At 38.2% G+C, this 24,230-nt stretch overlaps 1 protein-coding gene across 1 annotated transcript; it reads left to right on the top strand.

The window, feature by feature from the left end:
- The first annotated feature begins 15,271 nt into the window (after positions 1-15,271).
- On the top strand, positions 15,272-23,705 carry LOC110451692 (carboxypeptidase N subunit 2-like). Its single transcript, XM_021499821.1, has 2 exons — positions 15,272-15,424; positions 21,415-23,705. Exon 2 carries the CDS (start codon positions 21,445-21,447, stop codon positions 23,500-23,502), a length of 2,058 nt encoding a protein of 685 aa, XP_021355496.1. The 5' UTR covers positions 15,272-15,424; positions 21,415-21,444; the 3' UTR covers positions 23,503-23,705.
- Positions 23,706-24,230: the final 525 nt, after the last annotated feature.

Raw genomic sequence — 24,230 nt, 5'->3', positions numbered from 1 at the left:
GTTGCTATATTAAACTAGAAAAGACATAGAAATAATTCACCTATACTTGCTGCTTCCCGCTAAAAGAGTTAGTTAATAATTGAAGGCTGTCATCAATAGTCGATATTATCACGGAATCTAAGTCCGTGATATTATTTAACAACGGATAATGGCTCGTTTGGCCTTCATTCTTATAAACAGACATTAATGGGATAATTTTATTGTTAAGTTGCACAATTATGTTTAATTCTAAATAATATGCACCATGCAAAATGATGTAATTAACAACTTTAAAACCGTATCAAAACGATTTTCGTCTTTCAAGAAAGATAGAGTTATCTCCCTTTAAACAGTCTTGCTCCAGTATAAATGGCTCATAGGGGATCACCCAAACTTAGGGTGAAGTGATCAGATTACGTTTCTCTCCCCCTCCTTTTTCCCCGAAAATGTTTTCATTATTTGATATATAGAAAAATCACTAGACGTTTACTTGCTCGCTTTTACTGCAATAATTATTGCCTTTTTATATCTGACCTTGAACGTGGGTTGAAAAAATGGAACGAGACTTTCATGAAAAACACATTTTAATATTTAAATTACTTATTTAAATTATGATGTGAAATGAGGGCAATGTTTCGTGTAAAAATATTCGTTCTGGAATTGATTTCAACCTCCATAAATGACACATATGTTGTTTTCACACTTAAAAATATCAGCCTTCAAAATTGGCAAGCAGGGCTGCGTTTAAGCTATTTTGAACCCAAAATTGAACGTTGTATCTATTTCTGAAACTTCCATTTTAAAATCACACCAACAATAGCTTACAAAATGTAATTAAACATTAAAAGGGGCTGGGATGCATACTGTTGATAAAAAGGAACAGATGTACCAAGTTTAAAGTCAATCGCTCCCGCTGTTTAGTTAGCCAATAAGAGGCCAGGGTGTCCATTGTAGATTCCTGTACCGATACGGAAAGAGAGAACATTCCTAATGAGGTCCGGGCTAAATGTATATACAGTTTGTGGAGTCAATCTTTGCAATTGTTGACGCCCTTCTTGACATGATGTCGAAATTAATTAGTAACTACACCATTACTGAGTGTTAATCTTTATAATAAACATGTGCACTGAGTTTGTAATCAACCACTGCAGCTGTTCTTGAGGAGACGTCGAAAAAGTCTTAACCAATTAGAGGACTCATAGGCCATCTTTGAGTTTTGGATTGGCACGAACAGTTACAAACAAGAAAGCACATACTAAGTTTCTTGAGAAGAAGTAAATAATGTCAAGGCCAATAAGATGCCTGATCGGCCATCTTTTATTTTTGGATCGGTGTGGAAAGTAAAAACACTTGCACCAAGTAGCACGTCAATCGCTGCGGCGTTTTAGACAAAAAGTCGAAAACGTCACATCCAATCATAATCCGTGACGGTCATGCTAGTGTTTCGGATCGGCCAAAAAAAAAAAATCTTGGCCAGGACACAATAAATAAACATTTGTGTGTTAATAATCGCCTAAATGGATATTGAAAAGAAGTATTCCTTTTGTTAACAGACGACGCACGGCGACGTACTAAGACGGATATTTCTCGAAATTTCGAGACAGTAACTCAACATTATTGAAATTTCGAGTTGGAGTCTTGGAAATATCCAGTTATTAACACGAAGAAAATACTAAGTTATTATCAGTTAAGGATACCGAATGCTCTTACTCGTTAATCTTACTATAACCAAACGCTACGGCAACTGCTGGGGCGTCTCATTATATAGTTATTACGCAATCGATTAAAGTTCGTGTCATGAATTAAGTGACGCAACTCAATACAAGAATTCCAAAAAATAATTAATAGAATTACCACGTTTTAAAAATACGTTAAAATAATTGTTCCTTGATTCCTTTTACTAAGAAAAAAAGAAATTAAAGAGAAAAAAATTAGTAGTCATGGATTAAATATAGATATGTTTTACAGTCGCAGTTTCCCTATTAGCCTCTGCATTTAAATACAATATGACGTTACTAATATTTAACTTTGATGGGTGTGGCACTTTGAAAGCAGGAAACGGAAAATGATACAGATGTTTCAAAATAAATAGTAAATTATATTTTGATACAATGTAGCGTACGAAATCTCTGCACCCCTGGAATATGTCATAGCAAAATCGAAGGCTCAGTGTGCACCACCTTGTGAATGAGACTACTTTCATCCTTTGATGTACATTTAAAGAATCTGTCGGTCGCGTAACGGTAACATTGACTGGCTTTGAAGTCGGGTGTCGTTCTTCTGTGATCTTCGAAGGACAGATATCTCTCCGAGTCTGACAATTGGTCAGTTTATTTATTTTTACCTGGGACCAATCAAATATCTAGCCGCGTGTCTTCAATTTAGCTATGACATATTCCAGGGGTGCAGAGAGCGAAAGTGAGCGTAACCCCTGGAGTATCGAGGATGAATCCGGACTGGCTGATATCTTTTCTAGAACGGGTATTATACCCTTTAAAACTTGTATATACATATTGAAATCTTTCGACCAAGTATCATTTTGAACAGATTTAATGTCAACGGCAGAGTACAGCATCCAGTTTTACGAGAAAGCAATCGGGACCGGTCGGTATTTACGAAAAATGCCGATAGTTGCCGATTAATATAAAAAAAAGGGGCACATTGCCAAAAATGAAAGCTATAATTGAAAATGCTTTCCGGTATAATAAAATACAGCCGTCATCTAAATATCCTGGTAAATAATGTACGTGTATAAAAACTAACCATATTAGGCGCGCAGGAACTTCATACACTTTAATACACACCTATTACTATGTACATTTTTCTGCATTGTAAACCTATTTCGGGAGATGTACTGGTTAACATTTAACAATATGAGTGGAAAGATAATGATACTTTTCAATAGAGGTGTGGTTTGTGGTTGTGGTTCACTGACGTAAATATTTAAAAATATTTTAAAAATGACGAATTATTTCCTTCAATTTAGGACGTTTCACGTCCCAGGAAAACATAATTAAATCTTGATTTTTGACGTCATAGAACAACGGCGTAATGATAGAATTTTTCAACGCCCAGCTGAAAATATTTTCTGAAAAAAAGTGGGGAGGGGGGATGCCGATGCAGCGAAAGGCATTAGCTATGCAGTCTTTCAACAATCGGACCCTGTTTAGAGTTATAGTCTTTTGATCTGAAAAGAATTACAGATAAAAACTCAATAACGTTAAATTATGACGTCATAATTGAAATGACGTCACGACAGGAAACCAGGACCAATGCTCATAAATCCATGCTCATATATACTCAAACTCATATTCTGTTCTCAAGCCCAATATCTCGTTCTAGTAATAACTTATTCACAAAGTCTACTATTTTCCAATGATTTGAAGTACATTTGAAGAGGCTTGAAGCCGCAAACTGTTTTGTTGTGTAGATTTTACTGTTTACGCTGTCGCATGATTTCAAAGACTTACACGATATCTAGTTTGAACACAGAACTCATGCTTGGGCATGATAATGGTTTCATGAATACGGGTCAACGTTATTTTATAGTGCTAACAGTACCTCACAATCGACTTTGGTATATGTGTATACATATAGTGGTACTGCAAAGCAAATATTAACTTACAGTATCACTGTCCAACTGTCGGAAAAGCAATATAATTTTTACATGCAATAACTCTTCTTAATTCGCTTCGTATATAACTGTAACTCGTCTATACCAGGGTACTACCGTTGATCAGCTAGATCAGATGGTTACAGCAACAGGTCTTGGGTCCGAATCCTCAGCTCCAGGATAATGAAACGATCTTAGACTTAAGCTTTTGCTTAGCCAATCACTTATGACGTTACTTTCCATGACTGTATCTGTGATTGGTTAAACCAAAACTTAAGATAGTGTTAGACTTAAGACTGTTCGCGATCTCGGGTAGGCCTGGTCTGACCCCCATTGCATCCTAACACTAAAAATAGTATTGCTTGTTTTTTTGTTCATTCTCATCTTAATCCTTTTTCTACAAGTTCGGAAAAGCTATTGTAATGCCGGAAAATAAAGTATCTAATGCATATTTACAACTTCTGTCAGTGGTACGAGAATTGATAATGACTAGCCAAGACAATCCACATTGTGTCACGATGATAACTAGTAACACGCCGTGAGTGCTAGATCCTTCAAATATTGACCACATACACGTGTAACACACGTGGACACTAGAGGTACGGCGCTTACAGTAATCCTTGGCTAGGAAATATGACGCGTAACCTTTTAGCTTTCAAAGATGAATGACGTGTAAAAATGGTAAGCACGTGTATGTAGTGTACTCCTTGGCTAGCAAAACTTTATTGAGTGTAACCTTTGGCTCTTAAAGATGTATGGTGTGTGACCCTTGGCTAGCAAATGTTTAAAGAACTACCATTGCCTAGCAAATATTTGTGAACGTTACCTTTTGCAGCACAGCTGTATGAAACATGCCCTTGGCAAGCAAAGATTTCTGAAGCATTATCATTGCCCAGCAAAGATTTATGAAGCGTAAACAATGCCTAACGTTTGGTCTTTAGTTGAGCGTTCGCCCCTGTGAGGAAAGCTTTGGGTTCTGTCCCCTGGCCGAGACATGCCAGAGTCTGTAAAAATGGTAGTTTCTACTCCTTGCTTAACGCTCAGCAATTCAGGAGTGGGACGACTGGTTCGCCCGTTGTCAGTATAATGTAACCGGGTGGGGTGTCCTGCTGGGTGTCTTCGACAGTATGTTTCAGTGAGGTAGCAATATAAAGTCGGCATCAGTTCCGCGCTATCACAAGGAGACAAACACGAACATATCGCACATATTATAAAAGGTTACCCTTGGCTTAGAAAGATGCCTGAAGTTATACTTTTGGCTATTAAAGCTCTATGCAGTGTTACCCTTGGCTATAAAAGCTCTATGAAGTGTTACCCTTGGCTATTAATGCTCTATGAAGTGTTACCCTTGGCTATTAAAGCTCTATGAAGTGTTACCCTTGGCTATTAAAGCTCTATGCAGTGTTACCCGTGGCTATTAAAGCTCTTTGAAGTGTTACCTTTGTCTATTAAAGCTCTATGAAGTGTTACCCTTGTCTATAAAGCTCTATGCAGTTTTGCCCTTGGCTATTAATGCTCTATGAAGTGTTACCCTTGTCTATTAAAGCTCTATGTAGTGTTACCCTTGGCTATTAAAGCTCTATGAAGCGAAGCTTTTTGCTAGTAAAGGCAAAGTTTATGGAGAGTAACCCTTGGCTAGCGAAGCTTTATTGGGTCGTTTGACTAACATGTTACTGAACAATTTCTGTCTTTGTCGAAAAGAACTGAACGATATCTCCATCGTCTTAAATTAAAAGCGTATATATAACTTGTACCTACAAATGTACAGTTCTTTATTATATGTTGCCAAATTTAAACAAAACTAAATGCAATATCGTTATCCTTTTCCCCGTCCTATCCTCCATATACACCCACGTTTGGTCTGCGTATTCGTCTTTACTTACAATAAATGTAACTGTACATGGATTCCAGACAGTGCAGTTTGTTTACATTTTCTGATCGAGACATATAACCATATCCGTCTCAAACACTCAACCTTCCGGCCACACACTAACCCCATTGACTTCAGTTTACAGTATGTCAACAGGGTGCACATTGTCACTCGACTTAAGAGCTTGTAGTGTATACTATGGAGAGATATCTCGGTAGTAGTTTTCATTGAGGCACAAGTACCGTGTTGGCGGGGAAATGTCAGGCTCAACCTTTTCATGTATTTTAGAAGACTTAAACTTTTCAATAAAAGGTTTACTGTTTCTGCATTTGAAGAGAACGTGTTTCAGCTAGTGGGGTTGAAAAAAGAAAGCGAATAATGATGAAGGAAGATCACCTCTGGTTTTACCCAGAATGCCATGCATGGGGCAAGAAACACTTCCAGATAACTCAGTTCCACATCTGCTCACATACGTTTTTAGGATTTACTTTTGTTTATCAAACTTTGAACTAAACAAAATTAATTGGTCGTCTTAATGCTAAGTTGTGCGATAAGCGAGATGATTGTCCGATGATGAAATGTCCTTTTTTTATTAGTAATATTCGACCATGATCTTTCCATTTCTTGATGGTAACATGTCTTCTTCCCCAATTAACGTATTGTTACCCACTGCATGGATCGTAAGAGGCGACTTTTGTGGAAACCCCTGCATAATTGGGGATTTGCATTTGTATCCTCTATTTGGGGACACAAAAGCGACCAACATAAATCTGCTGCACCCATTGTAATATTTGGGTTCTTCTTTTTTTTCTGTTCCTCTAACTACCCTTGATTTCCTAGCGCCTTGCTTGGCAATAACTCACTTTTGGTTTTAATGTTGAGCGTTCGACCAGAAGAGGAAGGCAATAGGTTCTGCCCCCAGGCCGGGACATACCAAAGTCCTTAAAAATGGTAGTTGTTATTTCCTGTTTAACGTTCATGATCAGCATTTAGGGGAATGGCAACAACGGGTTCACCCGTTGTCAGTATAATGTGACCGGGCGGAATATTGTTGCGTGCCTTCGGCATGGTATTTCAGTGAGATAACACTATAAAGTCGGCTACAAATCCGCACTATTACAAGGAGGCAATTAAACCAACATGCCCTGTTTCAAGCACACATACACGCATGTACGTATACTCATTCATAGCACACAAGGGGAACGTCCTTAATGACTTCAGCTGTTAAAAGGACGTTAAATAATATAAAACCAACCCTTCCCCAACCAACAGTGCTTGCTTATCGCAGTTGTTTCAGGATTGAAGAATTTGTTGCGAATATCATGATTTGCATGAAATATGTTAACTGCTGAAGCCCACACTTGTACCAGAGGTTTTCCAAGGATACAAGTTGATAAATGATATGGACCCATTGTTTGGTCGCCATTATCTCACTAGGGAATATGCTATTCCTTTGCGTGATGGGCGGCTCCTAAGTGTGCTTTGTTGCTATGAGTACGTGTCATTACTTGAATATGACCAATACTACAACAGGAGTCTGGTGAACTTTTACTCGGGTGTGACGCCCTTCGAAATTGTGAACATGCGAAAAACACAATTGCATATCTAAACAAAAGCCATGAATTCAAATTTAGAAAATGGTTAATATTTGATGCAAATGATACAATAGTTTTAATTATTTACCTTTTGGTGTAGATATATATTTTTTATTGCGCGGGCGTTAGGATCAAAATTTTAAAATCAAATAAGCATAAACATTTTTGATTTGTATGTCAATACACCTGCATCTAATCCAAAGTAGGTCACGAGCCATCCGGGGAAAGGGGAAGTTTCTCTGCGCGTGGCCGGAACTCGTTCCCGATAGCGTTCCGAATTTGCTTAGAATATACTGTCCTCATATTCATGCATCCGGTTTCCGGTCTCCAAGCCTGTAGCTTCACCTATGTGTCTAGTTTCAGCCAGTTACCGTGAATCTCATTGGGATTATTTCATATGCGAGCGCAGTTTTTGAAAGGATTGGCAACTACATTTGTTTGACAAAGTTTTTTTGAGTGAACTGATCTTTGATCTTTTCGCTTGTTTAAAAGTTCTGAACGGGGGACTAAGGTTGAATGGGGGACTAACTATTTCATATTTAGTTTATATCCGATCCCCTTTTTATCAAATACTAGCTAATAAGTCAATATCTCTCATTCACCTTATATGTCCAGTTTTACGTTATTATTTCACATCCTTATGTCTAATAAGATCTATCCCGTTCTAGGAAACAGACATATTTATGCACATACAGGTTTAAATACCGGTAAAGCACATCTATCGGAAAAGGCATTGAAAACAATTAAATAAGATCATCTAAGTTTTTTTTTGGTCTACTGAAATATATAAATAATAGAAAAAGGGTAAAAACCCAAGACTGTAATCGTTCATACCATCGTCAACACTATCACATTTATTTTTAAAGACAGTAATTGTTCTTGTATAATTCATTTGATCACAATGTCATGATAACTGTACACTTAATTTGTCTTCATTTGTTTAAATTTCTGAACAATAAATTTGTCCTAATTTGTTTAAATTAATTAACAATACATTTGTCCTATTTTGTTTAAATTAATGAACAATTAATTTGTCCTAATTTGTTTTAATTACTGAACAATTAATTTGTCCTAATTTGTTTAAATTACTGAACAATTAATTTGTCCTAATTTGGTCCTATTATTGAACACTTTTTTGTTTGCAATGTTATTATTACTGCACAATTAACTTGTCCTAATTTGTTCTTTTTATTGAACAATTTATTGGTCCGCGTTCTATTACTGCACAATTTGTTTTCCTAAATGTCAAAATAAATCTTCAATAACTACAGGCCGAAGACTTGCTCCTTTTTTTCTGGGCAAAATTAAAAACTGATCTGTCTTGAAACCAGTTGTCAGTTCTGGCCAAATTATCAACAGCCTCATATGAGTTATGACCTCGGAACCAATAGCGTTTTATCCAAGGAGGTCAATTACCACAACCTATTTATTTGGGCCATTGTACTAACTGCAATTCTACCATTAAGATTCCATTTGTAGTCCATTAGGCTACACACTTCAGTTAAACAGTTGCTCCAGACTCTACTATAAACCATATCATCCACCTTGAAAGTATATTGGAATTATTTTGGGTTAATTATGAAATACTTGCATTGACCTGTAGTTATTGAAGATTTATTTTGACATTGGTCTTACAACATAATATCCTTAAGATGACACATTTACCGAATACCGATTGTTTTCGAAATTTCTACTATCGTCAGTCAACATAATGTGCCAAATACTATCCAAAGTATGTTGGTGTACAAAAACCGGAAATATGTCTATCACTTCCGTAAAGATGCGAAACAACTTAAAATGTACATAACATACTAAACTTTTATGTGTGTGAGACTGCATAACTTTTTTATTTTGCAACATCTAGCTTTATAGTTGGGCTCATCATGAGCAGTAGACCTTATTGATGACAATTTGATCAGTTGCGATAATCAATTGGTGCGACGTATTGTTAAATGATCAAACATGACTATAGGTCAGAAGGTTGTTGGATTCTATTTGGAAATAGACGTTGCTACAATTTTACATTTATATGACAAATTTATCGGTTCTCAAATTTTCTGAAATGTTTACTATCGTATCTCAACATAATGCACCAAATAACATTAAAAGACTTTTGGTGTACAAGGACCGGAAATTGGTGTGTTACTTCCGTTAAACAATTGATGTAGCAAAAAAGTGTATGAAAATACCAACATTCTGAGAGTTTAAGATTTTATAACTTTTTAATTATGCAAAGTTTTGTTACATATCTGAGTTCATAATTTGCAGCAGATCCTACTTTAAATAATATAATATTATTTGATAGCGTAAAACATTGTTTTGATAGTTTTTTGGACAAAAAAGTGAACCCTGTCGTACACCTTTGGAAGACGGCACTAAATAGTTCATAGCACAGGCCCTGGGGACCTTTTTAATTTTTTAAAAATATTTCATGGGTCGTGTCTTAGTGAGCTACAAATATAACCAAGTTATGGTTAAATTGCTTTGTGGGCAAAATTCTTTTGTTCCTGTAACAGGTCCTTTAGTCGTTTTCAACATTACGGTTCAAGGATTTAAGTCTCTGCGGAACTCGACAAGAGGACATTGATTACCTGAAAAAAGTTTGATTCATTGGATAATTTCTTTCTATTAAAGTATATCTTCACCACAGAGTAGTCTGAGTCTTTCTTGTGACGCCATTGACATCTGATCAGAGTATGTGTTCTCTGTGTTCTGGGTCGTTCTGTGACGCCATTGACATCTGATTAGAGTATGTGTTCTCTGTGTTCCGGGTCGTTCTGTGACGACATTGTCATCTGTTCAGAGTATGTTTTCTCTGTGTCCTGAGCCGTTCTTTGACCCCATGTTCAGAGTATGTGTTCTCTGTGTTCCGGGTCGTTCTCTGACACCATTGACATCTGATCAGAGTATACGTTCTCTATCTTCTGAGCCGTTCTGTGACGCCATTGACATCTGATCAGAGTATACGTTCTCTGTGTTCCGGGTTGTTCTGTGACGCCATTGACATCTGTTCAGAGTATGTGTTCTCTGTGTTCCGGGTCGTTCTCTGACACCATTGACATCTGATCAGAGTATACGTTCTCTATGTTCTGAGCCGTTCTGTGACGCCATTGACATCTGTTCAGAGTATATGTTTTCTGTGTTCTGGGCCGTTCTGTGACGCCATTGACATCTGTTCAGAGTATGTGTTCTCTTTGTTCTGAGATGTTCTGTGACGCCATTGACATCTGTTCAGAGTATATGTTCTCTGTGTTCTGAGCCGTTCTGTGACGCCATTGACATCTGTTCAGAGTATATGTTTTCTGTGTTCTGGGCCGTTCTGTGACGCCATTGACATCTGTTCAGAGTATGTGTTCTCTTTGTTCTGAGATGTTCTGTGACGCCATTGACATCTGTTCAGAGTATGTGTTCTCTGTGTTCTGAGCCGTTCTGTGACGCCATTGACATCTGTTCAGAGTATATGTTTTCTGTGTTCTGGGCCGTTCTGTGACGCCATTGACATCTGTTCAGAGTATGTGTTCTCTTTGTTCTGAGATGTTCTGTGACGCCATTGACATCTGTTCAGAGTATGTGTTCTCTGTGTTCTGAGCCGTTCTGTGACGCCATTGACATCTGTTCAGAGTATATGTTTTCTGTGTTCTGGGCCGTTCTGTGACGCCATTGACATCTGTTCAGAGTATGTGTTCTCTTTGTTCTGAGATGTTCTGTGACGCCATTGACATCTGTTCAGAGTATGTGTTCTCTGTGTTCTGAGCCGTTCTGTGACGCCATTGACATCTGTTCAGAGTATATGTTTTCTGTGTTCTGGGCCGTTCTGTGACGCCATTGACATCTGTTCAGAGTATGTGTTCTCTTTGTTCTGAGATGTTCTGTGACGCCATTGACATCTGTTCAGAGTATGTGTTCTCTGTGTTCTGAGCCGTTCTGTGACGCCATTGACATCTGTTCAGAGTATATGTTTTCTGTGTTCTGGGCCGTTCTGTGACGCCATTGACATCTGTTCAGAGTATGTGTTCTCTTTGTTCTGAGATGTTCTGTGACGCCATTGACATCTGTTCAGAGTATGTGTTCTCTGTGTTCTGAGCCGTTCTGTGACGCCATTGACATCTGTTCAGAGTATGTGTTCTCTGTGTTCTGAGATGTTCTGTGACGCCATTGACATCTGTTCAGAGTATGTGTTCTCTGTGTTCTGAGATGTTCTGTGACGCCATTGACATCTGTTCAGAGTATGTGTTCTCTGTGTTCTGAGCCGTTCTGTGACGCCATTGACATCTGTTCAGAGTATGTGTTCTCTGTGTTCTGAGCCGTTCTGTGACGCCATTGACATCTGTTCAGAGTATGTGTTCTCTGTGTTCTGAGATGTTCTGTGACGCCATTGACATCTGTTCAGAGTATGTGTTCTCTGTGTTCTGAGCCGTTCTGTGACGCCATTGACATCTGTTCAGAGTATGTGTTCTCTGTGTTCTGAGCCGTTCTGTGACGCCATTGACATCTGTTCAGAGTATGTGTTCTCTGTGTTCTGAGATGTTCTGTGACGCCATTGACATCTGTTCAGAGTATGTGTTCTCTGTGTTCTGAGCCGTTCTGTGACGCCATTGACATCTGTTCAGAGTATGTGTTCTCTGTGTTCTGAGCCGTTCTGTGACGCCATTGACATCTGTTCAGAGTATGTGTTCTCTGTGTTCTGAGATGTTCTGTGACGCCATTGACATCTGTTCAGAGTATGTGTTCTCTGTGTTCTGAGCCGTTCTGTGACGCCATTGACATCTGTTCAGAGTATGTGTTCTCTTTGTTCTGAGATGTTCTGTGACGCCATTGACATCTGTTCAGAGTTTACGTTCTCTGTGTTCTGAGCCATTCTGTGACGCCATTGACATCTGTTCAGAGTATATGTTTTCTGTGTTCTGAGCCGTTCTGTGACGCCATTGACATCTGATCAGAGTATGCGTTCTCTGTGTTCCGGGTTGTTCTGTGACGCCATTGACATCTGTTCAGAGTATGTGTTCTCTTCGTTGCGGGTCGTACTGTGACGACATTGACATATATTCAGATAATCTGTTCTCTGTGTTCCGAGCCGTTCCGTGTGTTCTCTGTGTTCTGAGCCATTCTGTGACGCCATTGACATCTGTTCAGAGGATGTGTTCTCTGTGTTCCGTGTCGTTCTCTGACACCATTGACATCTGATCAGAGTATACGTTCTCTGTGTTCCGGGTTGTTCTGTGACGCCATTGACTTCTGTTCAGAGTATATGTTCTCTTTTTTCTGAGATGTTCTGTGACGCCATTGACATCTGTTCAGAGTATGCGTTCTCTTTGTTCTGAGATGTTCTGTGTCGCCATTGACATCTGTTCAGAGTATACGATCTCTGTGTTCTGAGCCGTTCCGTGACGCCATTGACATCTGTTCAGAGTATGTGTTCTCTGTGTTCCGTGTCGTTCTCTGACACCATTGACATCTGGTCAGAGTGAGTATACGTTCTCTATGTTCTGAGCCGTTCTGTGACGCCATTGACATCTGTTCAGAGTATGTGTTCTCTTTGTTCTGAGATGTTCTGTGACGCCATTGACATCTGTTCAGAGTATGTGTTATCTGTGTTGCGAGTCGTACTGTGACGACATTGACATCTTTTCAGATAATCTGTTCTCTGTGTTCCGAGACGTTCCGTGACGACATTGACATCTGTTCAGAGTATGTGTTCTCTTTGTTCTGAGATGTTCTGTGACGCCATTGACATATGTTCAGATAATCTGTTCTCTGTGTTCCGAGACGTTCCGTGACGACATTGACATCTGTTCAGAGTATTTGTTCTCTTTGTTCCGGGTCGTTCTGTGACGACATTGACATCTGTTCAGATTATTTGTTCTCTGTGTTCTGAGACGTTCTGTGACGCCATTGACATCTGTTCAGAGTATACGTTCCCTGTGTTCTGAGCCGTTCTGTGACGCCATTGACATCTGATTAGAGTATGTGTTCTCTGTGTTCCGGGTCGTTCTCTGACACCATTGACGTCTGGTCAGAGTGAGTATACGTTCTCTATGTTCTGAGCCGTTCCGTGACGCCATTGACATCTGTTCAGAGTATGTGTTCTCTGTGTTCCGGGTCGTTCTCTGACACCATTGACATCTGGTCAGAGTGAGTATACGTTCTCTATGTTCTGAGCCGTTCTGTGACGCCATTGACATCTGTTCAGAGTATATGTTTTCTGTGTCCTGGGTAGTCCTGTGACGCCATTGACATCTGTTCAGAGTATGTGTTCTCTGTGTTCTGAGCCGTTCTGTGCCGCCATTGACATCTGTTCAGAGTATGTGTTATCTTTGTTCTGAGATGTTCTGTGTCGCCATTGACATCTGTTCAAAGTATGTGTTCTCTTTGTTCTGAGAAGTTCTGTGACCCCATTGACATCTGTTCAGAATATGTGTTCTCTGTGTTCCGGGTCGTTCTCTGACACCATTGACATCTGGTCAGAGTGAGTATACGTTCTCTATCTTCTGAGCCGTTCTGTGACGCCATTGACATCTGTTCAGAGTATGTGTTCCCATTGACATCTGTTCAGAGGATGTGTTCTCTGTGTTGTTGGTCGTATTGTGACGGATTTGACATCTGTTCAGAATATGCGTTCTCTGTGTTCCGAGCCGTTCCGTGACGACATTGACATCTGTTCACAGAATGTGTTCTATGTGTTCCGAGCCGTTCTGTCACATACATGTATTTTTGAATGTGTTCAGTAAGCTTTGCTCTGAGGCTTTGAATTTGTCAATTTTTGATAATAATAATTCGAGGTTCTTATATACCGCTTTGTCACAACCTAGTTCGTAGGTCGTCTCAAGGCGGTTCACAGATTATTATCCGTGGTTATATATGGACCCTTTGCACCCAGCCAATATCTTTCTCAACTCTCTGGGGAGCACACAGCTGGAGCTGCCATTTCGGCGCTATCAGCTGGCATTCAACCATTCTAGCACTGCCCAACCATGTACTCATTAACAGCTGAGTAGACTGAAACAAACGGTGTAAAGTATCTTGCTCAAAGATAAAACACAGAGGCGTGCCGTGACTCGAACCCGCAACCCTTCGGTCACGAGCCCGGCGTCCTCACAATTTTTGTGCTTGTTTTCTTTCTTTTTTTCAACGATATCTGTTTTTGAAGGAAACGAATGATGATAATTATGAAAAAGACGTTATAGTTTACTTGATGACAACTATATGAGTAAAGTTTGAAGATATAAAAAAAACAATGTACTTGTAGATACATGGTAGAAAATTCTTTTGAGATTGTATAACAATCCACAGAATTGGAGATACATGACAAAGAAAAAAAACGTTAACACGTACGTAGGAACAAACGATGAATAATTTATTTTAATTTGCTCGAACGAAAGCCAGAATCTACTGTTGAGCAAACGCCATTGACATCTGTTAAGAGTATATGTTTTCTGTGTTCTGGGCTGTTCTGTGACGCCATTGTTCAGAGTATGTGTTCCCATTGACATCTGTTCTGTGACGCCATTGATATCTGTTCAGATTGTGTGTTCTCAGTGTTCTAAGCCGATCTGTGACGCCATTGATATCTGTTCAGAGTATATGGTTTCTGTGTTCTGGGTCGTTCTCTGACATCATTGACATCTGATCAGGGTATACGTTTTCTATGTTCTGAGCCATTCTGTGACGCCATTGTTCAGAGTATGTGTTCCCATTGACATCTGTTCACAGAATGTGTTCTATGTGTTCCGAGCCGTTCTGTCACATACATGTATTTTTGAATGTGTTCAGTAAGCTTTGCTCTGAGGCTTTGAATTTGTCAATTTTTGATAGTAATAATTCGAGGTTCTTATATACCGCTTTGTCACAACCTAGTTCGTAGGTCGTCTCAAAGCGGTTCACAGATTATTATCCGTGGTTATATATAGAGCCTTTGCAACCAGCCAATATCTTTCTCAACGAAACCCAGAATCTACTGTTGAGCAAACATGTACACAGTTCATGAATGACTAGTACATATTATGAGTAAGGGTAACATAAACAACAGATTGCAATACATTGTAAACACAAACGTATCGCATTACATCGTAAACAAGATTATTTATATAAGGTTCATCGCATCAGTTAGTGACATTGCACTTGCTATCACTTAAGTCCATCAAGTATCAAAGTATATTTTACTTCCGGAAGTGTGTCGCGTAACCGCGCATGCGTGAGTTACATGAATCATGGTATTTCCCGTCAATGTCTATATATTTTACGTTTGTACCGACCACAACTGAATCATACTGTTCGAAACTAACTGAGCTATATGTAGACCCTTCGTTTACAGAAAAAAACGAACCATTCATTACATTGTGGATTAAGTATACTGAAAAAATAACACAGGTAAGTGTTTTCCTTATATATCGATCAATGGGGTTTCAGTGAGAAAGAGATTTGAACATATTAAGAACGTTTAAGGTACAAAATGACCAAGACATAACCGCTATATTGAGTTATAGGCGACAGTGAAATGGACAGCAGGTTCGCTTTTACTACAGAACGATTGCTGCGCAAAATTTAACCAGTTGTAAAATATAACATGTATACAGTACTGAGACGGTCATTACAGAGGAAAGTGAACACCTATTTGATTTGTCAGTGTACTCGAGACATTGGCAGATTTATGAATACATAAACTTTGTTTTAAACCCCTCAAAGGTGTTTTTTTCACAAATGAAAACAAATTAATTCAGTGATGATAGGAAGTTAGCCATCAAGATGTCCATTGAGGATAATTTCAGTGCTTTCTCAATATCGTCAATTGCGTTTTTGGTTTTTAAACATATTTTATTGCCTTTTTTACATAGCAATGGAATTGGGCACAAGTTTTACAACTTATATCAAGCCCTTTCCCTGTACAATAATATTATTTTAACAAAATTTCATGATGGCAGAACTACGTAAATAAGCTATGTATTATAAATTAATTAATCAGTGACATACATACACCCAAACATTCACGCACCGAACCACACGCATGCTCACAAATATAAACATGCACATGTAGATAAAGGAAGAGAGAGAGATAGGGGGATGGTGAGAGGGGAGGAGAGAGAGGGAAGAAGGGGTTAGAGGGTCAGATTTTTTAAGAGTACTAGATAAGTACTGCAACAAGACTGTAAATTTAAGAAAATATATTTCAGACCACGTGGTTGTTCCTTCTCCATGCGAACGGACTAGTTATACTATTCTCTGTTCACAACTTTCTTCTGATCAATGTTCATCACATCCCGTGCTATTATAACTTCCTCCTGTTCACTCCGCTCTTGCTGGTATTTCCGTTTCAACTAGTCCGTCCGCACAGAGAAAGCCCAAACACACGACTTCATTATATTTATATATGTACGTATATTTATATGTTGCAACTCGTGTTGTCAATCTTTTAGTATTAGTAAGATACATGTATCAATAAAGATGTCGATTTTGAAGGATGGAGGGTGTTAAAATCTGTTCGAGCCTTGTATATTGCTGAGTATTCATGAAAATAATTTTGTTTTCTTGTTCCGAAATTGTTATATCTCCAAAAAGAAGTAGATTCAATGTAAGGGGGATGTATGCATTCAGTTCACGATAAAGTTTAATTCTCTGTTCAACATAATTATCACAGTTAAAAAGGAAATGGAAGGTGTCTTCAATTGTGTGTTTAGAGACCTTTAAAAATGGAACTTTCCAAATTATGTTGGCTGACTAGAATGATACGAATTAATTCTATAAATAAACTACAGTCATATATCATGTGAAATAGACATTTCAGTATGGAAAGTGAGTTTTTGAAAATCTCAGTTATTTTTATCGAAAATATATTGGACTTTTGCTCGTTAGAAGATTATACTGGTACATGTAAGAATTTTGTTCCTAATATTTAATCTTTGTAGTCATAATTGCATAAGAAAATGGCATCTCTTTTTTATTCGTTTGAAATAAAGACAAAATAAGTAATACTAATAATGATTTTTGTTTATTAGTCATAAAGTAATAATTAAAAAGGGAAAGAAAGGGTGGTATTTTATTGAATGATGGATTAGATGTATTGATTAAGGGTGATTTTTAAGTAAAGATTGTTCAACTTTATGTACTAACATGATACAAAAAAAAAAGTTTATACATTTTATATCAATTATGACAGAAGTATTTAGCACGGGTTTATGTGGGAAAAGTCTGAACAACTGTGTATCATTCATCTCTGTCGTTTTATTTTTATTAGACGTTTACATATGTATTCTAAACATCCCTGAAAGGAATCCAGATAATCTATAAACATCGCGAAATAGCGAAAATGTTCACCTCACCAAACTTCAACTCGTTTCAGTATTTCGGACACTAGCCATATGATATTATCACATGTTTTTGGGTGACTAACGCATGAAATCGACAAAATATGTCAACAAGTTGTTTGTTTATTGTTTATCAATATAATAACGTGTTTGTACGGTAAGTAAACCGTGTCATTTGTTAACACTGCAGTAAATACTAGCAAACAGTTTCTAGGATGAAATTTGTTGCAGGGACGGGTCGGTCTGGAAAACGTCACGACGCGTTTTATTCGTACAATGTTTGTGTATAAAGTGAAAAAGATAAAAAACAAAAACAAAAAAAAAAAACCCCATCTTTTAAAGAGAATTTTTTGCCGCATTTTGGATTTGGCACTTTTTCACAAATTCCGCAGGGAGGAATCATTTGATTTACCACTCCCACTCAAACACCGTCGGAAGCACCCATAAAGCGTTAATTCCGTAACTCAATCTATGCTATCTTTAGCAACAAAGTCGAAACTATATATATTACGATCACAGGTATGTCTTAGTCAGTTTCCTTTCCGCAAACATTCGTCATCGACATTTTCCATGCATGACGATAATGGTAGGGAATTACCGTCGTGGCACATTATAGCTTGGATGGTCATTGAGTTAGACACTAGCAAACCGTTGGATTCGCATTGTCAGCTTGATAGTAATGTAATGAAAAACAAATATCATTGTCTTTTTTTAGAGAGGTTTGTTCAAACCTGTGTAAGATTTCAAAGTTACAGTTTAAATATTTCAAATAACACACAGAAAATGTTTGTGCATCTATGAAACTTCATATTTAGAAAAGTTAGAATATAATTTATTTTTTTGATATTCGGCCCGCTACCCTAACAAAGCATAGAGGATTGGGCCCAGAGAGTTACATAATCTGTGTACTATTGTGGGAAGTGCGTCATTTTGTACACTTGTATGCTCTCCATTGTTCATCAATATCTATGTAACTGGTACCGTATGGTACCGCCTAGTCACCGTTATTCCTATATTTGTTAGCTTAACATATAATTAAATGGAAATGTTCAACGAGTATAATTTTCATGACGGTGTACACGTCAAGGCCTAACACTAGCTGACGTAGCTATATGTGGCTATGGTGTGATACGGGAGGGTGCACGTACACGTTCATATACATAATATACATTGATATATTATAATTATATGACTAATGCACGTGCTTACAATTTAATCTGTCCACAACGAACGCCAAAGAGAGAAAGTGTGAAAAAATATGATAATGAAATGTTTCGTAAAGGTATAGGCTCCTATCTTATTGAGAAAACAAGAAAATAGTTCAGGGATTAATAATCCAGTAGTGATTTACAAGCAATAGTTTAATATAGACAGGTTTCTATCCACAGGTAATAGTTACACTTGTTTGGTAATTAAAAAGGCAGGTGGAAGTTATAGACAAATGGTAGTTTTTTTACAGGTTGTCGTTATAGACAGGCTGAAGTTACATATAGTTGGCCGTTATTGACAGATGGTAGTTGCATACACGTGGTAATTATAGACAGACGGTCGTTATAGAAAGTGGTTATTATAAACAGCCGTAGTTATATATAGGAGGTCGTTATAGACAGACGGTCGTTATAGAAAGTTGTTGTTATAAACAGCCGTAGTTGTATATAGGAGGTCGTTACAGACAGACGGTCGTTATAGAAAGTGTTTGTTATAAACAGCCGTAGTTGTATATAGGAGGTCGTTATAGACAGACAGTCGTTATATAAAGTGGTTTTTATAAACAGCCGTAGTTATATATAGGAGGTCGTTATAGACAGACGGTCGTTATAGACAGGCGGTCGTTATAGAAAGTGTTTGTTAGAAACAGCCGTAGTTGTATATAGGTGGTCGTTATAGAAAGTGTTTGTTAGAAACAGCCGTAGTTGTATACAGGAGGTCGTTATAGACAGACAGTCGTTATATAAAGAGGTTTTTATAAACAGCCGTAGTTGTATATAGGAGGTCGTTATAGACAGACAGCAAGCATTACTTGTGATCTTTACAGACTAATTGTAATTTTATGCACGCGATCGTGATAGAGAGATGGTAGTTATAGACAAACAGTTTATCATGTACGAAAAGAGCACTTGGACCATCCTTCTATTTTAGAGCGAACCTTGTCACAATCGACAATTTGAATTTTTCTAAGAAGGGATACTATTTTTATTAGTGCTGTATTTAGTGCGCTAGTCATTTGAATTAAAAAATACCAAAATAATATCTGAGTCATTGCGCTTGTTAAAGTGGTAAAAACCGTATAACGATTGAATTACTCGGGCCATCAGGACAAAATCAACGTAAAATAAAAACATGTATACACAACATGTAAAACATGCCACATCATACTGATCTGATTACATATAGGCATTATGCCTAATGAAAACAATTATGTGACTATTAAAGGAGGGGGGCAAAACCGCCACCTGGCTAATTGAGGGAGACCAGCATACGCTTGTACGTAACCTGGCCTTACTAAATGCAGCCAACCCCCACCCACGCTAGGATCTTATAAGGGAGGGCAAATAAAGAAGGTACTTATATGAAATTTTCAGTACTTTGTTTTCTGTCCTCTAACTCTAATTACACTTCGTAATCTCTTTGGTAGTGAATTATGAAGGTTTCGAATATAGCACAAAGGCAAACTTGACCATATATCGTTCACAACTCTGATCAGATCTGCTCTGTTTTGAACCTCTCCTAAACGTTTCGAAAGACGGCTTTTTATTGTTTTCCAAACATTTTCAATCACATTGAGATCTGGACTTCGGGATGGCCATGGTAAAGTTCTGATATTATTTACAGTTTTCCACTCGTTAGCTTATCTTCTTGTAAAATCCAGGGTGTAATTGCAAAATGTCCCGCGACAACAGGCCATAAATTTTCATCTTAAATGAAAATATACTTATCAGTGTTTATATTTCCATCAACAGATGTAAGTGTTCCGACCCCAAAATAGGAAATACATCCCCAAAACATAGCCGAGAAACGCAAATTTCGAGCACTACGATCAGACCTGTCAGACGATTTTCTGGGTCGCCATTTCTTGGTAAATTTTCGACACTTTCCCTTTCACGGAATCTCTTCAACAAGTTCTGTTCGGTTCTTTCTTTAAGTTCTAAAAACCCTGCAATTTTTCGAGCCGAAAGACCACTGTTAGACAGCTTTACAATGTCTTCTTTAACGGCTGGGGGTAATTCACGGCTTTTTGGAGTCATTGACGGGCAGAGGACAATATAAACACATAGGAAGGGGAATAACTCTTTTTGAATGTATACGCAATTTCCTACATCCACAAATTGTTCCGGTACTGGTTTTGTGAGAATACGTGTTATAATGGCAAAGATACAGCTGAAAAAGATAGGAATACATTTTATTCACTTAATGACGTCGCCATTATGCGCCAATACTTATGGCCAGTGACTAACATTCACATAAACACAAATACATAACAAATGTCTACTCGGAACATCCTCTGACCTTTGTATAGGGATAACATCAGTCCATGATAACATGTACACTCGAACGAATAGAGGAGTAATACGTGCGAGTTTTACTGTACAGTACGAAAAACCATTTCATGTATCTAACAACTTCTACTTAACATACCAAATATCCCATTAATATACTTAAGGTATCCCGAGAATGTTTGGAATGTTTAAGTCACCTGTCTAACATTTTGTCTTGATTTTATTTTCATACTCAGGATATTGTGTTATTGAGGATGTATTTCGCGAAGTATACGTGAATTTCTGCATGATTTTAATCGCAAATATATAAATTATCGTGTAGAGGAGGTGTTTTTTTCGAAAATCAACTAAAACCTCACGATTCATTTAAACGGTTACGAAAGTCAAATTAATTTATAAAAAATGGATAGATAAAAAACAATAATACGGAAAATAGATATGTATGTATCTTTCTTTGGTCCCAATTATTAAACCTTCGTAAACAAATACAAACAACAAACAGTTTTATTATTTTCCTGAACATTTCAATTGTAATGTTTTTTTTTGTTTTATTCTGTTGTAGTGTCCCTAAAGACAGAAAATAAAGCGAGAAATGACGGGAACGAAATGTTTCCTTGTTGGCCTCGTTTTGGTGACTGGAATTGCAGCCATCTTGGCACAGCAGCAGTGCCCGAGTGACCTCTGCAGGTGTGAGAGGGGACATCCGGGTAAAGGTCGTATAATCAACTGCCGATCACGTAGTCTTAGTCGCGTCCCCGACTTCCGAGCCTCGGACGAACTTTTCTACGAACTCACTCTCGCCAATCAGGACAATTGCGACAGATGTAATAACATAACAATTATTCCAGCGAGTGCGTTTAGAGGATTAAAGATCAGTGTCCTTCGCATCGATAACGTCCTTCTGGATTTTGTTTCCCATCAAGCATTTAAAGGATTGCTGATGTCCCTTGAAGAAATTTCGCTGCAAGGAAATGGACGCCACCCTCCTCCATACCGTGCTTTGTCTACTCTGAGAAATTTAAAGAAGTTAACGCTGAAAGGATTTCAACAGAATTCAATTACACGTGTAAACGCAGACTTCAGTCGCCTGTCTAACTTACAAGAGCTCGTGCTGAAAAATATGGATATATCCTACATCACAAAAGATGCTTTTCAAGACAGGCTTCCAAATCTCAAAAAGTTACGAATGGAATACCTGCAGCTCGGAAACCTTCCAGTTTCTGGTTTAATGCCGTTGAAAAATCTAGAGGAGTTATACGCTGTGTATGTCAACTTGAGGCGAATTCCGTTTGGAGCGTTTTCGTCTTTCAAGAAGTTGAAAGTGTTGGATCTGTCCCATAATGCCATTCGTGACCTCGTTCCGGATTGTTTTGAAGGGATCGAACATTCATTAGAATATCTTGGTCTACATTTGAACCAGCTAGATGCTGGAAACATAGGTCCCTTGGCGTCTCCGACTTGGAGAAAACTTACTCAGCTGAATATCGGACACAACTATCTTACACGGCTCCCTCTCGGACTGTTTTTTAATATGAGGTCGCTAGAATATCTGAATTTGGATTCGAACGAAATCATTTCTCTACAGCCGGGTTCATTACAAGGATTGCAGAATTTGACTTATCTTGACTTTTCCGGAAACATGATCTCGTCACTGGTTCCCGGAATGTTCCTACACACTCCAAGGCTCACAGAGTTGGACTTAAGTGGCGAAAACACGCGAGAGTTTAATCTCACGTCCGAGGGGTTACACGGCTTGGAGGAAACTCTTAAGAAATTATACCTGAAAAGCACGCCTGTAGCGGAATCCGAGATGTGGAGAGCGATTCGGAATCTCCGACAGATACACACTCTGCAGCTTGATAGCACAGGCCTTACCGAAATTCCAGACTTTCAATTCACACACAATACCCATCTTGAAGAATTGAAGCTACAACAAAACCTATTCAGTCGGCTAAACGAGAAAACATTTTACGGTTTGTCGCAGTCCTTGAAGGTCCTCTATCTCCAAGGAAACCAGTTTCGCACGCTCGGGCGGTGCGTCCTGCAACATCTGACGTCACTGGATACTTTATATCTGGGAAGAAATCCACTAGATTGTGACTGTAGACATCGTTTCTTACGTCAATGGATAATCGACAGAATCGCAGACGATTTTCTCAACGAGTTCATAATTGAAAGTTACTGCAATACACCCGGCAAGTACATGAACAGAGCTCTCTGGGAAATACCGGAAGAGGAACTTGTTTGCGATTCTGCGCATGAAGAAGGAGTATGTGAAAACATTACAACTGTTTCGCCTCAACAAACAACCAGACAAACTACTCCAGATCCTTTCGTCACGTTACGTCCACACACCGGAAATGGATCGTCGATGTTCCGGTTTACAAAAATCATTGAGACCGACAACGGAATAAATCTAGAATGGACGTCTGAAGATGAAATCGAGACCGGCTTTAGCTTGGAATACCAACTCTTAGGTCAAACATCGAAAATCAGAACCGAGAACCTGCATAAATCTACACGGAATTTTCTTATTTCGGGTCTAGATACGAACTGCCATTATCTCCTATGTCTTCGAGTAAAACCAAGACAGAAAGACATCCCTGATAAAGAGCAACGGACGTGCATTGCGGTCAGGACGCTTCCTTGAATATTTTCAAACTATATGACATATAGAAGGCTTTAAGTGACCAACACACAAAAATAAGAAGCCGCTTCCAAAATATTGATGATCAAGCGATACAAAGACAACGGCGTGTTTGAACAGACCAACACGATTTTTAAAGAAAAGTGTTGATCGAGACATTAAATATATTCTCATAGAGTATTTTAAAATCTGTATTGAAATTAAAAACTAAATATATATGTATAGACATCAATATAAGTAAAATCGAATTAAAAAAATACCTTGTAAATGTTTAGATATTTTTAAAATCGCATTTTGTAAGTTTTAATGAACAGGTTTTGAACATCCGAGTCCTGATCTGGTTAAAGTGCCTACGTCAATAGGGTTTTCCTATTTTTTCCAGAGGTAACATCCATTAAAAAGATAAGGGCGATAACTCTAGTACCGAAACATAGTTACATGTAATATGAAATGTATTATATAGCTTTAAGGGAAGAGAAAACGTGTTAAGAGTAGTATTTGGATTGACCCATACTCACTTTGGTCTCATTTGTATAAGATTCTGTGTGTACAGTTTAAAACAGATAAAATAATGATGCGGATGATGGCCATCCAATTCCCGTTTTAATCACCTTTACGGATTAACTACACAAGAATCGCGTACACCATACTGCGTATTATCAGATGACACAACATTTCCCCTGCAGCCTTATTGGTTAGATCATAATCACACGGGGAGGTCGGAGATATGT

Source organism: Mizuhopecten yessoensis, unplaced genomic scaffold, assembly GCF_002113885.1.
Source record: "Mizuhopecten yessoensis strain PY_sf001 unplaced genomic scaffold, ASM211388v2 scaffold6169, whole genome shotgun sequence".
NCBI lineage: Eukaryota > Metazoa > Mollusca > Bivalvia > Pectinida > Pectinidae > Mizuhopecten > Mizuhopecten yessoensis.
The sequence above is the reverse complement of the archived record's forward strand: the minus strand, read 5'-3'. Positions and strand labels throughout refer to the sequence as shown.

Excerpts from the sequence above, each read along its gene's own strand:
- LOC110451692 (XM_021499821.1), top strand. The coding sequence starts at position 21,445 with ATGACGGGAACGAAATGTTTCCTTGTTGGCCTCGTTTTGGTGACTGGA.